The sequence below is a fragment of the Lepidothrix coronata genome, unplaced genomic scaffold (genome assembly GCF_001604755.1).
Source record: "Lepidothrix coronata isolate B3197 unplaced genomic scaffold, Lepidothrix_coronata-1.0 Scaffold30, whole genome shotgun sequence".
NCBI lineage: Eukaryota > Metazoa > Chordata > Aves > Passeriformes > Pipridae > Lepidothrix > Lepidothrix coronata.
Window position 1 is genome coordinate 6360582 of NW_016690210.1, and position 13752 is coordinate 6374333.

At 33.6% G+C, this 13752-nt stretch overlaps 1 protein-coding gene across 5 annotated transcripts in view; it reads left to right on the top strand.

Moving 5' to 3' along the window:
- The window catches only part of CFAP47 (cilia and flagella associated protein 47), a 275959-nt gene that overhangs the window by 144634 nt on the left and 117573 nt on the right, over window positions 1-13752 (top strand). For all 5 annotated transcript variants that reach the window (XR_001874104.1, XM_017811012.1, XM_017811014.1 and 2 more), the window contains one exon: window positions 3080-3217. Coding sequence is in view for 4 of the 5 variants with exons in the window: in XM_017811012.1 (XP_017666501.1) it covers window positions 3080-3217 (138 nt within the window). In the remaining variant the exon portion in view is untranslated. The remainder of the gene's footprint in view (window positions 1-3079; window positions 3218-13752) is intronic.

Genomic DNA, 13752 nt, shown 5'->3' on the forward strand with positions numbered 1-13752 from the left:
CTTGATCTCCACTAGTGCTCACTGGGTTGCACTATTAACTCTCAAACCAGGAGAGTATTCTGCTTAGGAATACTTCCTAGGAAAATATTTTGCATTAATTTATAGACTCAATTTATAGACTATGTACTGTCCTCACTGATAAGGATTCTGCATTTTGTATTTGACTGGAAATTAATACACTTCTTTCTTTTGTTATTTGCAGTTCTTGCCAACAATGATTTTTTTTTTTCCCTAATAAAAAATTCAAATAGCTTTGAGCCAGTGGTAGATACTTTGGTGCCCATGAAAAATTATGAAAGACGATTTATGAATATTTTAAGATTAAGCAGATAAACTGAGTTATAAACTGTATGCCATCTGTAGTAAAACTCATTATTCTTTATTGAAATACTTTGACAGATTTAATTGAGAGCCCTGCAGAGATCTGAATTCACTACATCGATTCAGTCACCTTTATCGATCAAGAATATAACCTCATTGCTATTAATTCTGTTTGTTTGAGATCTGTTTCCCATAAAGAAGGAAAATTGAGTGTCAGCGATTGTACTGCAATTCTTCACTGATTTTTTGATCATGCCACTGCTGGATTATCAGGACAGCAGTTTAGCAGTTCAAGTAGTTTTTAGTTACCATAGTTCTTCTACGCGCTCTTGGAATATTCTTGAGCATTAGCGATTTACGCTTTTGGAACTTTTCAAGCATTCCAATATTTGCTGCAAATAAAAAGTAATTATTCAGAGTGGCTCAGTCTATTACTTTGATGCTTTTGAGAGCAGGGCAGGGGAAAAAAAGTACTGTTTGTTTTACTGTTTCCTTACTTAAAACTCTGATCACTCATGTTCTGCCCCTCTTTCTCCCCCCCACACACATATGCACAGTACATGATTCTGAAATACAGACAATTGGTAAAGAAAATCCTCCATTCTCACAGCAAGGAAGAACTATAAGGAAAAAATTCAAAAATTTTAAAATGAACTCTAACAAAATACTATTTACTGTAAGAAGTCTTTATGAATGTACTGATTTTCAGCATTTAGTCAAGTCTTTTTTATCAACTTTAAAGCTATAATTTTGCATTTTTTTACTCAGCTTCTTATAATTGTTCATATCTTTCAAGCATATTGATGGTAAGGATGATATTTAAAATTAATGAATTCTCTCTTGCACTTTGCTTTTCTCTTCTAATATTGTGCTTCAATCGACCAAAATAATACTAGGATTATATATTGAGACATAAAGTCAGATTTACTAGTCAGTATTTATCCTAAGATCCACTAGCTGTTAGTGCCATTAAATATGTCCTCTTACATCAATACCTTGAGTATTTTCTTCAGAATTCATTCCCCTGAGATTTCCATATTTTTTTTAATTCTTCTTACACATCTACCTTATCTTTCAAGATTAAAAAAAAATAATTCAATAATTTCCTCAAATTACAATCATTCTTCTACCTATTTGGACCCAATTTCTGGCTTATATACTAGGAGTAATTTTAGCAATTTGTATATCTTTTTCATTTAAAATACTTTGGTTTAGTTTTAATTATTTTTTATTTTATTCTTAGATTCATTTATTTGTATTTTTATAGAGTTTTCTTAACAGAAGAAAGTCTGGAATTCTAATGTTTTTAAATTTAAACTTATATAGTTCCTCTGGATTTAAATACAAACCTATTTCTACTTTTTCGTTTTGTTCCCAACTTTGATGTATATGTCTGTGCTACCCAGTTGCTGTCTCTCAAAGAAAAAGAGATTCTCCCCTGTAATTATGTAATTCAATCGTTCTTAGCAGAAATAATTTGTCAGTGTTTGTTTTTTTGAAATTGCTACCAGAGAGAGTATCATGGACAAATTTTGTGTTTTTCAAGCCTTCTTGGTAACATTTGACTTCAGTTATGTTCTATTTGCCTTTTTTTTCTAAGAGTAACATTATTCTGGCATGGTGTTACTATCAAAAGGAATCATGAGGCCATTTGATTAAGGTTGAACCCTCCTAAAATGAAAAGAGTCATGGAATGGTTTGGATTGGAAGGGACCTTAAAGATCATCTAGTTCCATGCAGCTTTTTTTCAGAAGTCTGGGGAGAAAAAAGTTAATCCTCAAGAACTGTAAATGAGACTGGTGTGCACAGGTGTATGTTCAGAAGGCTCGATCAGGTCCTGGCTGCCAAAGTCACAGCAGCTTCCTGAGCCAGGTGTTGTGACCTGTGTGGTGCCGTGTCTGCCCTCACTGCTGCTCCCTTCCCAGGTCCCACCTGAGCCTTGCTGTTCAGCTTCAGCTGTTCCATTAGCTAAAAAGGTGCTAAATTCAGCTTCTCAGGGAGCACAGCACATCCTCTCTGCCATGTGATCTGTTGGCACACATCCATCCCACCCAAAGCTGGAGAAACAAAAACCACCATGGGATGTAGGTGTTTTCAAATCCAGTTGTTCTGTGACTCTCATATCAATTGTCCATTTCAAATTTTAAAAGTTCCATTCTCAAACCTGTAATAAGACACTTTAAACAAGTGGCAACTTTGAAAATCCTGGTTTTACAGTCTCTCTGTATTTTGTCTTCCTGAAATACTTGATTACAACTTAACATACAATACAAAACCAGATCCACAGGAATATTCTAGCTATTCCATTCATTGTCTTATAGCATTAGAATGAGACACTCTGATTAAACAAACAAACAAACAAACAAACAAACAAAAAAAACCCAGAAAGAATCAAGACTATGCATAGAAAATTGAACTGGAAAAAAAGTAATGTTATTGACCAATATATTTTATAATATTTATGGAGTGGGTGTTCTTGTATTTCTTATTACTGATTTTTTCCAGGTACTCGTTACAGATCTGTTCAGGTAAGTAGAAAAGCACTTTTGGGAGAAGAAATGATGAATTTCCTTGTACTCACTCAAGATGTATTTTTAAATACCATAAATTATAATTGTATGGCTGACACCTGGAGTAAAAGTTTTACTTCATTTTTTTATTAGTTCTGAACTGAGGAAATACTTGTACATGTCTGGCAGTCTCTTTTTTTTAAAGCTAATGCCTGGATAATATAACACCTGGTATCTATTTGTTTTAGGAGTAATTTCATTTGTTGCTCAAGATGAAGACCAAGAGCAGTCTCGATGCAACAGCTCACCAGAGAAGACAGATGGTGAACAGACACTTCAGAAATTGCCAACAGAGACACCACAAATTCTTGATGCAGCAAACATTGGTATGTTTATTATTATGGATAAATTCAATGTCAATTTTTATGAAATTATATCATAATATGTTTTAAATTAAAATTTAATTTAGTATGCCAGGCCACATGCCTACAAACAGTGTTAAGTCAAATATTTATTCCAGAAATATATGAAATTCTCCTCTTATGTTTTTTGGAGCATTTTTATGAAACGTTAAGCTAAGCTTGGTTTTTCTTTTGCTCTTTTTATTTTTTTTTACAATGTCACTGACTGTTGCTTGTTGTTGGAGAGGAGAAGAATTTTTTTAATGCCTTCTTTATAACTATCCAATAATATAAATAGTGCTGATGTCAAAGCAGAGCACTTCTGAAATTCATATTGCTCCACTTTATTCCACTGTGGAAAAAATTTCCTTTTAACTGTCAGTCATAGATGATCCTTTGGCCAGTTCCAGTAAAATCAAGAAGGGAAAATATACCTGGTTGGTTTCATATTGTCACCAACTAGTTTATTCTAAACAGTTTCTGCATTACTTCTGAGATTTTAAATGTTCCAGAGAAATACTTTTAGGATTGCAAATGTGCACACCAAGTTGACAAAGGTAGGTTTTTTTGTTTGCTTTCTTATCTTCTTTCCACTTTCTTACTTATATTTGCAAGTAAAACTTTGCCTATAGAACTATGCTTTTTGTGCTTTTAATATCTAATTTGGTATGTATTTAAATCATCACATATTGTGTTAAATGACTAAAGCATATTTCTTGCAAGCAAAGCTATCAAGGAAAGTTTTAAACTGAAAAAGGAGTTGTTTTCGCCAATATTTAGATTTTAGGAAATGGATAAAAGCTTGCAATTGGAGATCTCTTTGTCTTCTTTATAACTATATTTTCTAGGTAGATTAAAACTAGAATTTATCTAGCTCTAAAAGGAATTAGAAGCTAATTTTATCAATAAATAAATAAATAATTTGAGTTAATTCAGTGTGAATATTAGAAAATCTGTTCTTTTATAGTCTATTAACATCTGTAAATAATAATATCTAGATACTCAGAGATTTTTATCCCATCTCTGATATGAAGCCATGCCAAGAATTTACAATCTGTATAGACAGGGCAAAGGCAGGAAGAAGACAGAAGCCCAGGGAAGTGAAGTGACTCTCCCTGACCATACCAGTAGCTTAATGTTGGGGAGTATTAAAAAAACACACCCTTTTCTTCCTCACAAGCCAGAGCCCTCTGAATGAATATACATTGTCTCTCTGATCTACCCGATTTGTTACCACATTCCTCTTTGCTAAATATTTCATATGAATTTTGAAACATTCCTTTTTTTTATACAGTTCCAACTACGGGTGTAGTTTCTTTGTGGTCTGCACTTTGCTTCTTTTTAACATCTGTAGTTAAAACTAACAAAAGATGATAAAGTTAATTCTGTGATTATGTAGCTCTTGTATACAACCAGATCTTTCAAAGTGTTATTTTTGTGCAAATAGTTGATAATACAATGTGAGTTTAGAATAGAAATAAAAGAGAGTAATGTAGGAGCACATGGCTAAATGTTGTTTTAATAAGATGACAGAAAATAAAGGAAATAAGATGACCAAAGATTTAAGGTTTTCCCTTAGTGCTTATGATACAGATAAGACTGTTGCAGCAGATAATTATAAATTATAATTAAAAAAGCAAAAAACAAGTCAATGCTTGACAAATAAAGGAACAGGGATTGAGAAGAAGTCTAGAAATATTAAATAGAGGATTCTGAAAGCCAAAGGAAAGAAAAAGTAAACTGTATTTAAAAAGAAAGAGTTTTGTGAGGACAGTAAAGATTCAGTTCTTCAGTTCAGTATATTTAATGGGAATATTAGAAGTGTTGAACAGTACTGCTTTTTAAAATTCTGGTGTAAGAAGAGCTAGAAATAGGAAGAAGTCCATAAGAAGTCAGTTAGAAAGAAATGAAATAATCAGTATTTAGCATTCACTGTTTTCAAGGTCCAAGAATATTTTCCTGCATTAGCCTCCTACAATGAATTTTCATATACAGCAACATGGAAATTGGTTGGCATTAAAACTCATACAGCACATCATTGTAAATTTGCAGAAGAAGGACTTTAACAGATATTGAATTAAGGTGGTATATAAAGACAATGCAGTAGAGATGAGAATTATAGATTTCAATGTATTAAGAGAAATTAATCATAAAACAAATATAAGGAGTGATGCCAAGTACATGGAAATACTGGAGATAATCTTTGAATCTCTACTGAAAGCTTGAATTTAGTTATCCTTCTGTTGTCTAAATTAAATATTTTTTCTTACGAGGTTTTTGCAAATTTAGGAATTGTCAGTCCAAAACTGGGGAAGGCTGAAAATAGAAGGTTAAGTAAGAAAATTGCTTAAGTGAGTGAATGTCTCAGTACTGTCCCTGTCACCAGTATGAATTGAGGGCATTGTTCCTAGGTAGAAAATGCAATGTGAATTCCACTTTTACTGTTACTGATAAGCCTTTTGCTCAGTTTGGCTCCCCAATAACAACGTGAGACTGACTGGTCTGTTTATACATTCAAAATGTTTTTTGAACATATTCAATACATTAAAATACAATAAATTTATGTAATGAAACATTAGTTTATGTAATGAAACTTGTTGAGAGGGGCCAGGTCATCAGCTCCAAATCAGTTCCTTTTTTGTCTGTGCACTAATTTACATGGATATAATCACTCCTGCACAGAGAATTTCACTGGTAACTGGAGCAATCTGCACAGCTTATTCATATATGGTTGGGTCAAATTACTGCATCTTTTCTTTCAGTTGCCATCTTTTGGTATTTTGTGCTACTGTAGAGTTATATCTTTGCCTTATTGTAACCTGTAACATGTTTCTAGTATACTGTACTAACTCAAGTTACATGACTGCTAGCAATGTTTAGGATTGCTTTCCTAGGTGGACTTAAATGTAAAATGACTCTTCCCTAATACAGTGTCACATAATAATAGAATTACTTCTTCAGTACAGAAAATATACCCTTTCACATCCTAGGAAGAGCAAGCTTTGATCTCACCTTTAAATCAGCCAAGTGCTTCTAGTCATTGTAAAAAACATTATCTGTCATCACAACAATTCATTTGTACTAGACATTTATAATGTCTGCAACTGCAACCTGTTGAAAATAGCTAAATAGAGATGGAATATAACAAGATCTGATCTAACATATATGATAGTCTTCTTCTGAACTTACTTCAAAGAAGAACTAACAGAGTCTTTATCCTACACAGGGTTTTTTTTACACCTCTATTTTTCACAATATTTTTACATAAAAAATTATTATATGACTTTTCATAGTACAATGATTGATGGATATATTCAAGATTTAGGAATTATTAATTGCAAGGTGCACACCACTAGTGGAATGCAAACCCCTTGCTTTTGACCAGAGGCATCACACACTGAAGAAGTGCATCCCAGGGCTGAGAATCCCAAGGGCTACTGTGACTGTAACAGAAAATAGCGGACTTGGGATGTACAAAAAATGATTATGCAAACTTGAATCATCATAGGCCAAAACAAGTGTGAGGTTGTCCATAACTGAATAAGGTTAGGAAAAAGTCTCTAGTGATTAACACAAGTACCCTAAACGTTTTTGTCCTGCTGCCAGTCAATGGAAATAATTCCTTTTAAACATACTAGAAATTACTACCTTGTTATACACACCTTAACATTCAATATAATCTTTAGGTACACATACATATGCATTATGTAGTTATATATGTGTTTATTTACCTTTTTACCTTTCTTTTCTGCTTCAAATTGTAGGTATGACTGTAGCAGAATATAATGATTTCTAGAATAGCTTTCATATGTTCTTTTTATAATTTCTATCAAAGTTACTCATTATGATCTTCCAAAAACCTAATAATTCTGAAGTTTGTTCGTGACTTTTTTCTCCTTCAGATGTATTTAAGGAAAATCACATTTAGTCCTTGCAGTGAAAATCACAGTGATTCCTCATGACGAATCCTTTTTATGCTGCCTTGTACAAGAGGGGAAAAAAAGAAAACAAACCAAAACCCAAACAGAAAAATGTCTGCAGAGCAGATGTAGTGACAGGGGCTTGCCCCTTTCTAAACTGACATGGAGTTTTAGTTCTTTCCAAAAGGTATTTCTGTCTTTGAAGAGAAGAAGTCCTAGGGTTTTTTTCTCATGGGATCCAAAAGTAAAACAAGGCTGTTTTCTAAGACTGAAAGTAAGATGCAGCTTATTTTTCATGTAAGATTTTTCTTTAGATATTCCTATATAATAAAGTGCTAAAATTATAAATAAATATTAGCCATTAATAGGTGTTTTTTTCACAATCTCACTAAATACTGTGAAGCCTCCTACACTTGTTGAAATTTTCTCTCAGATTAGAGGAAATTTTTCTACTCTGCGACGGAGTTCATGATAACTTCTTGAAGTGAACTGCCCTTGGACAATTGTTCCTGTGTTGTGCTCTTTGCTGTGTAGCCTGTGGGCAATAGGGAGGATGTTTGGCTCAACTTCTGCTAGACCAGCCCAGGCATCCTCAGGAATCTGATCCCCTGTGAGGAAGAGTCGAGTTGGTGTGGTTGCTGCAATGGCTAAGGCTTGCACTGAGACTGAAAATCCCCCTCTCCCAGCATCCCTCACCCTCTCTGTCTTTCCAACAGCAAGTCTCAGCACAGAGCTGGCATTTAAGCAACAGCTTTTTAATGTTCCTGCCAGAGGTGATGTCTCACAGAGCACTACAGATGCAGGATGTTTGTTTGTACAGCGTGGGAATTTCGCATGTGCTGTTGTTTTATTGTGGCTGCCCTAGGCATTCCCTTTATCAAAAGATTATAGTTTCCATTGTGTTTGTCTTATGGAACGCATTTCGATTTTTATGCCATTGCCAAATTTTTCTATTTCTGTGTACTTGAAAGGCATAACATCAAAAAGATACATTACTTCTGAATAGGCCATGATGAAAATGTGCAGTCAAAGTGTTTAGGCCAGACATTCCTTTTGGAAAAGCCTATTTTAATTACCTTTTTAAAACTAATTTATCCTTCAACCAGGCCTTCAATGACAGGCGACATTTTCTAGCCTAAGTTGTCATTGTAGTTCTAATGATACATCTCTGACAGTTTAGAATCTTTCCCACTGTGTTTAAAATATGCTTTTGAGTGGGTTCTTTGAGGAAATGATGCCTTTGAAAGGTAATGATACTTGCCTGTGTCCTCCTGGACTTCCAGGCTTTAAATCAATCCCTGAGAGCTGAACATCTGTGGTAGCACACTGGGGTACTCACATAAGAAAGATAATGATATAATGTCTTTGTTCTAGCAGCTGTTAAAGGTGATTAAAACAGTATTCAGCGTACCCAAAATTTAAAATAAGGCTTTAAAATTATTATTCATTATAATATTTTTCAAAGATCACAAGAACTGAGTATACAATGGTAAATGATAGGATTTATTCAGTGTTAATGAAGTATTATGATTCCTTTATGATACCTTTATGATACCTTTAATATAGTCAAGATATAACTATATAAATCGCATGAATATTTACTTCTGGAATTACTATCTTTTTAGCAGGGCTGTTCTTAAAAATAATTTTGAGTTATCTACCCCATAAATGTTGATTGTGTAGCTAAGCTATTTTTCAGTCAAATCTACACACTGTGTATTCAAGCATGGTCTTCTCCACCTTCAGATTAGTTTGTTTTGAGTCTCCCTCTTCAGGGCAAAAATGAAATTTCAGAAGAACTACCCAAAGAAAATAATCCCCATGTAAACTGCATGCATATTTGCAAATTTAAAATACCAACCACAGCTTGCTTTTTTCTTTTCTTTTTTTTTTTTTTTAATGGCATTTTGGCATTTGCAGCTATACTTGTGTTAGTGCATCCAAGCTTTTGGGGATGGTTTAGCATATGTAGAACATTAAGGATTAGACTGTTTTATGCTTTTTTCCTTTGTCAAAAAGATGGTTCAATTATTGCTGGCTTTCTCAGTAGGTGCCCTTCTGCAGCAATACAGTCTGCTAGATGTCATGCATTTTCCTTGTGCCCTTTTGAGACTCAGAACAGCTTGATTCCCCTAATAAACTAACATGTTGTTTTGAAACCATTCAGATGTAGTGATGCTTCAAGGACCTGTGGAATTTTGTGGAGCATGGTATGTGTGCAATTAAAAGTTTGTGCAAACAAATTAACAAGAAAAGCAATTTGTAACTGCTCACAGTGTAAGGCTGCTGGTGAACTTTAGGCTGCATCATCCTTCATGCAGCAGGTGTTTTAATATTGCTGTGCTGAGAAGGCAAGTAATGTTGCATCTGCACTAACCACAAATTAGTCACTCCTCCTGTAAACCTGTACATCTGTATATTTTTGGGTATCATGGCATGTAGGATTGCATTTGCATATAAACAGATTAAATTTTACTACCTAATTAAGGTGTCTGTGATGTGCACTGTGCTTGTTCTGAAAGTCTGTATATGCTATAAACTACATTACTGAGAAACACATCATTCTGTCGTGTCTGGCAGACCTCAAACGTGTATGTATGGCATTTTGCCAATTAGTAGCCCATTTTTAACAAAAAATATTCTGAAAAACAAAATCCCTAGCAGAAATAATGAGAGGGGCTCATTATAGGGCTCACATGACAGGTTCAGGTAAAAACTCTTCCTAGTAGTGTGTGACAGAACACATTCAGAGACATATAAAAACATAACATTTTTGAAAGCAAATAGGAAATAAGCAACAGAGTAGTAGTTTCTTTACAGCCTGTGCCCTTGTTACTAGGTTTGAGTGTTTGACATGCCCTTTATCTAGGTCATCATTTTGCCTTTCCTACCTTATCATGCTTACAAACAATTATTCTTTTACCCTTTAGCAAGTAATGACTTATAAACACACAGAGAGCACATAATGGTAATGAAAAAGAGCACTATATTTACTAGATCCTCACAGTTGTATAAGCATGTCTGGGGCTGAAGATAATGATGTGAGGAGAGGATAGAGGGAAGGTCTCTGTCAGTCTCCTTTGTCATGCTGCTTCAATTGCTGTGACCTCTGAAAGTATTCCCTGAGCCAGAAAACAGGAAAAAGTCAAACTTTACAGCCTAATACATGGGACAGTTCAGAGGAAGTAGAGTTCAAATCAAATATGTGATTTTTTTTCTAAGAAGTCTTTTACAGTATGGTGTGGTTTTTTCCTATCTGAATAATTACTTGAATCTATTACATGGATCTAAATATTATGACACATTCCAATTACTGCAACATCAATGATGATATCTAAGGGTGAGAACAGTTTCCTTCAGGGTGTATGTTCAGTTGTTCAAGCAGAGGAAAGAACTGAATATACATTCTCAGAGCCTGGTAGGGCAAACCAACAGTTAAGCTACTTTATAAATAGGTTCACAAAATCCAGAGCAAAGTTTTTGTGTATTTATTTATTTACTGCGAGTTTCTGAAAAATACGCAATTCAGAAATATCAATTAAAATGTAAGGTTGAGTCCAAATGCTGTTTGTAGGATGACAGGGATCATAATTCCCAATGGGAGAAAATAAAGCATATTTCTCCTTCCAATCTAATTTACTTTTTTATTTTACCATTGGATGCCCCCTCCCCCACCCAAGTGGTGTTGTTATTAGTATTATATTACAAGTACTGTTATATTACAAGTACTGTTATACTGTCATAACTGGACAAGTTTGCATTGTGTGCTACTGTCATTGTCTGACTTTGAAGCTATAACTAGGTTGTTCCTGAAGACTATTTGTGATTGTGTAAGTATTTTTTTTTGTTAGTAAAACTCTCAGTTTACCTCATTGTTTCTTCATGGATGAAACTCTCACCTATCTCAGATCCTGTTGTCCACTTGGTAGCCCACTGCTGGAATTTGCTAAGGACTTTTACTTCTATAGCAGCTGCAAAATAACTTGCAAAATAACTTCTGAAATTCAGAATTCTGGCTTTTAATTTGTCCCAGACACTGAACACTCCTGCATTCCCATACATTCACTTATGAGGTAGATTTGTCAAACTAACAAAAGATTTTTACTGAGTAGAGGATAGATATTTCTGGTTCCTTGAAGTGCTTTATTTGTTGTGGTCTCTACTGTCTCTGTCAAAATATTTCCTTTTCTTTATCTGTGAGTACTGTGGAGTCCTAATTGCTTTTGGCATTATTATGAAATTATAGGTATTGGGGCAGTACTGTTTCCCACTGTGGCAAAAGAGAGATGGTATTTTATATGTTGTCATCAGAGAGCAAAAGTATTTGTGCAAGAAGTTTTTTTAGGTTAGAATGAAGTATAAAAATATGATTAGCATTTCTGGTAAGATAGTAAAGTAAACTTGTGCTATTTAGGAAGAATGCTTGTTCTTTCATAGTATAAGTGATATATATACTAATTATTGTTGAATGTTATAAAGAATTAGGGGATTGCTTTCATTAAATTCTCTGGATTTATTGGTTATCTACACCCTATTTACGCACCAATATATTGAAAAGTTAGTAAAAACAACCTGATTAAGTTCAGCATCTGTAAACATGGCAGAGAATATCCATGAAATTAATGAAGGGTTGGTTTTATTTAGCATGGAATTACATGAACATAAAGCTCCTCTACTTGAAGATTAATGGAATTTTACTTCATAATTTCTTTTTTTATTGAAAACATAAATTGCTCACACAACTCTACAATGGGTTTTCTGAAACCTAATGAAAATCTGCTCACTTCATCATCATGCCCAGGATTCTATTTCATATAAGTCATTTTCTATTTTATGGATGTATAGAGAAATAAACATAGTTTTCCTAAAATGACCTGATTGTTCAGCAGAAATCCTTATTAATATCTTCTCCGGGGAAGACATATTTTTTATCCCAGAATAATGTTGCCTTTTCTGTGCGTGTGGTGTTACTTAGTGTTGCCATTTTGCCTTACCTGAGGAGAATAAGATGAAATGCCTACTCTGTGGCAGAGCTTAGGATGGAAAGTTATCCAAATTCTGATGAACTTGATTAAAAAGTTCCTTTTAAAGTAAAAGGATTATTCAGAAAAAAAAAAAGCAGCACACTTGTCAGATTTAGTGCCTTTGCATTTGCCTAACTGTGTTTCTGTGAAACACTGCAGTAAGACTGTATTAGGGTTGATAAAATGCTTTTGGTTAATTTTGTATTTTTAGAATACTAGCTGCATTTTTGAAAAAAATATTTTTGTTCAGTAAAAGCAGAATAAATTTTTTTTCTAATGAATGGCAGTCAGGAATCACTCAGTATGGTGCATGAGTATGTTTTTTGTAATTCTGGTTTATCTTCACTTAGGAAATAGACATTCTTAGCCTTAGTTTTTAACATGTTTTTATATGGAAACTGCATATGCTGAGCCTGCCTGAGTATGGTAGAGAATTTAAGAGTCAACTCTATCTGGAAGTGAGCTGTCTTCTCACTGAAGTCTCATGTAGGTTCACATAATAAAATGAAATTTATCTCAAATTTAAAAGTTCAGTTACAAATTTATGTATATTCCAGGAAATGTTGTCAAATTAGTTTCCTGGTAGCTAAAAGTGGCAAATTATTTGAATATTAATTAAGTTCTATATTAAAAACAAAGATGTGTTGCACTCACCTTTTTTTGAAGCTACTGAGTTCCAAGCTGGCCAATATCAAACTTTTAGTGAAATAACGCAATTGATTTTACCATAGCTTCTAAATTCCGAGGTAATTTCTACAATTCAATTGTTTCGATGGTATTTTCCTCTCAAAGGAAAGGCTTGTGCTCCTTGCATGTGCAGGAACTCATAAAGGGCAGTTATTTGCTTTTGTGACACAACACTAGTGAAAACTGGGATACCTTTGTCTTCAGTAAGCTTATTTTTAATATGTTATGTTGACAATAATAAAATATGAGTTGGAATTTCATAATAAAGAAGATGAAATATATTTCACCACAGCATATTGCATCTAGAGAGCACAACACCTGGAGGGCTGTTAAGTATCTTTAACAGGCCTTAGCTGCTAAGACTTAAAAATGAAAAGTTTGCTAAGCCTTTGCAATAAATATTTGTCATAATAAATAAGAGGCATATTTGTGAACAGACTTCTGAGACTGAAGAATACATGCTGCTTTACTGCTTTCTTTTGGGTTTATTTGACTTCTAGCTTTTCACAGGGCATTATGTTTAACTAATGTACTCTTATGTAATCTATGTTTTAGTAATGTACATTTATATTTTATTCAATAATTTGTGTGTGACTGAAACAAGAGTTGAAAACAGGAATTAATTACGCATTATGGTGTGCTTTTTCAATAAAAGTATTTTAACAATTCTAAAATCATTCTAATTTCTCATTTTAATTTTTCTGACTACAGTCCTTTGATGTTAAATGTTCTATGTTAAAGAATTCTTAGTAGCCAAAAAGTTAAATTTATGAAGGTAAATTATGTAATATGACATCACCTATTAAAAAAAAAAAGAAAAAAAGAAAAAAAACCCAAACTATTATCAATTAGGTTTTCTCTCTTCGGAGCAATATAACTATCAAATGTA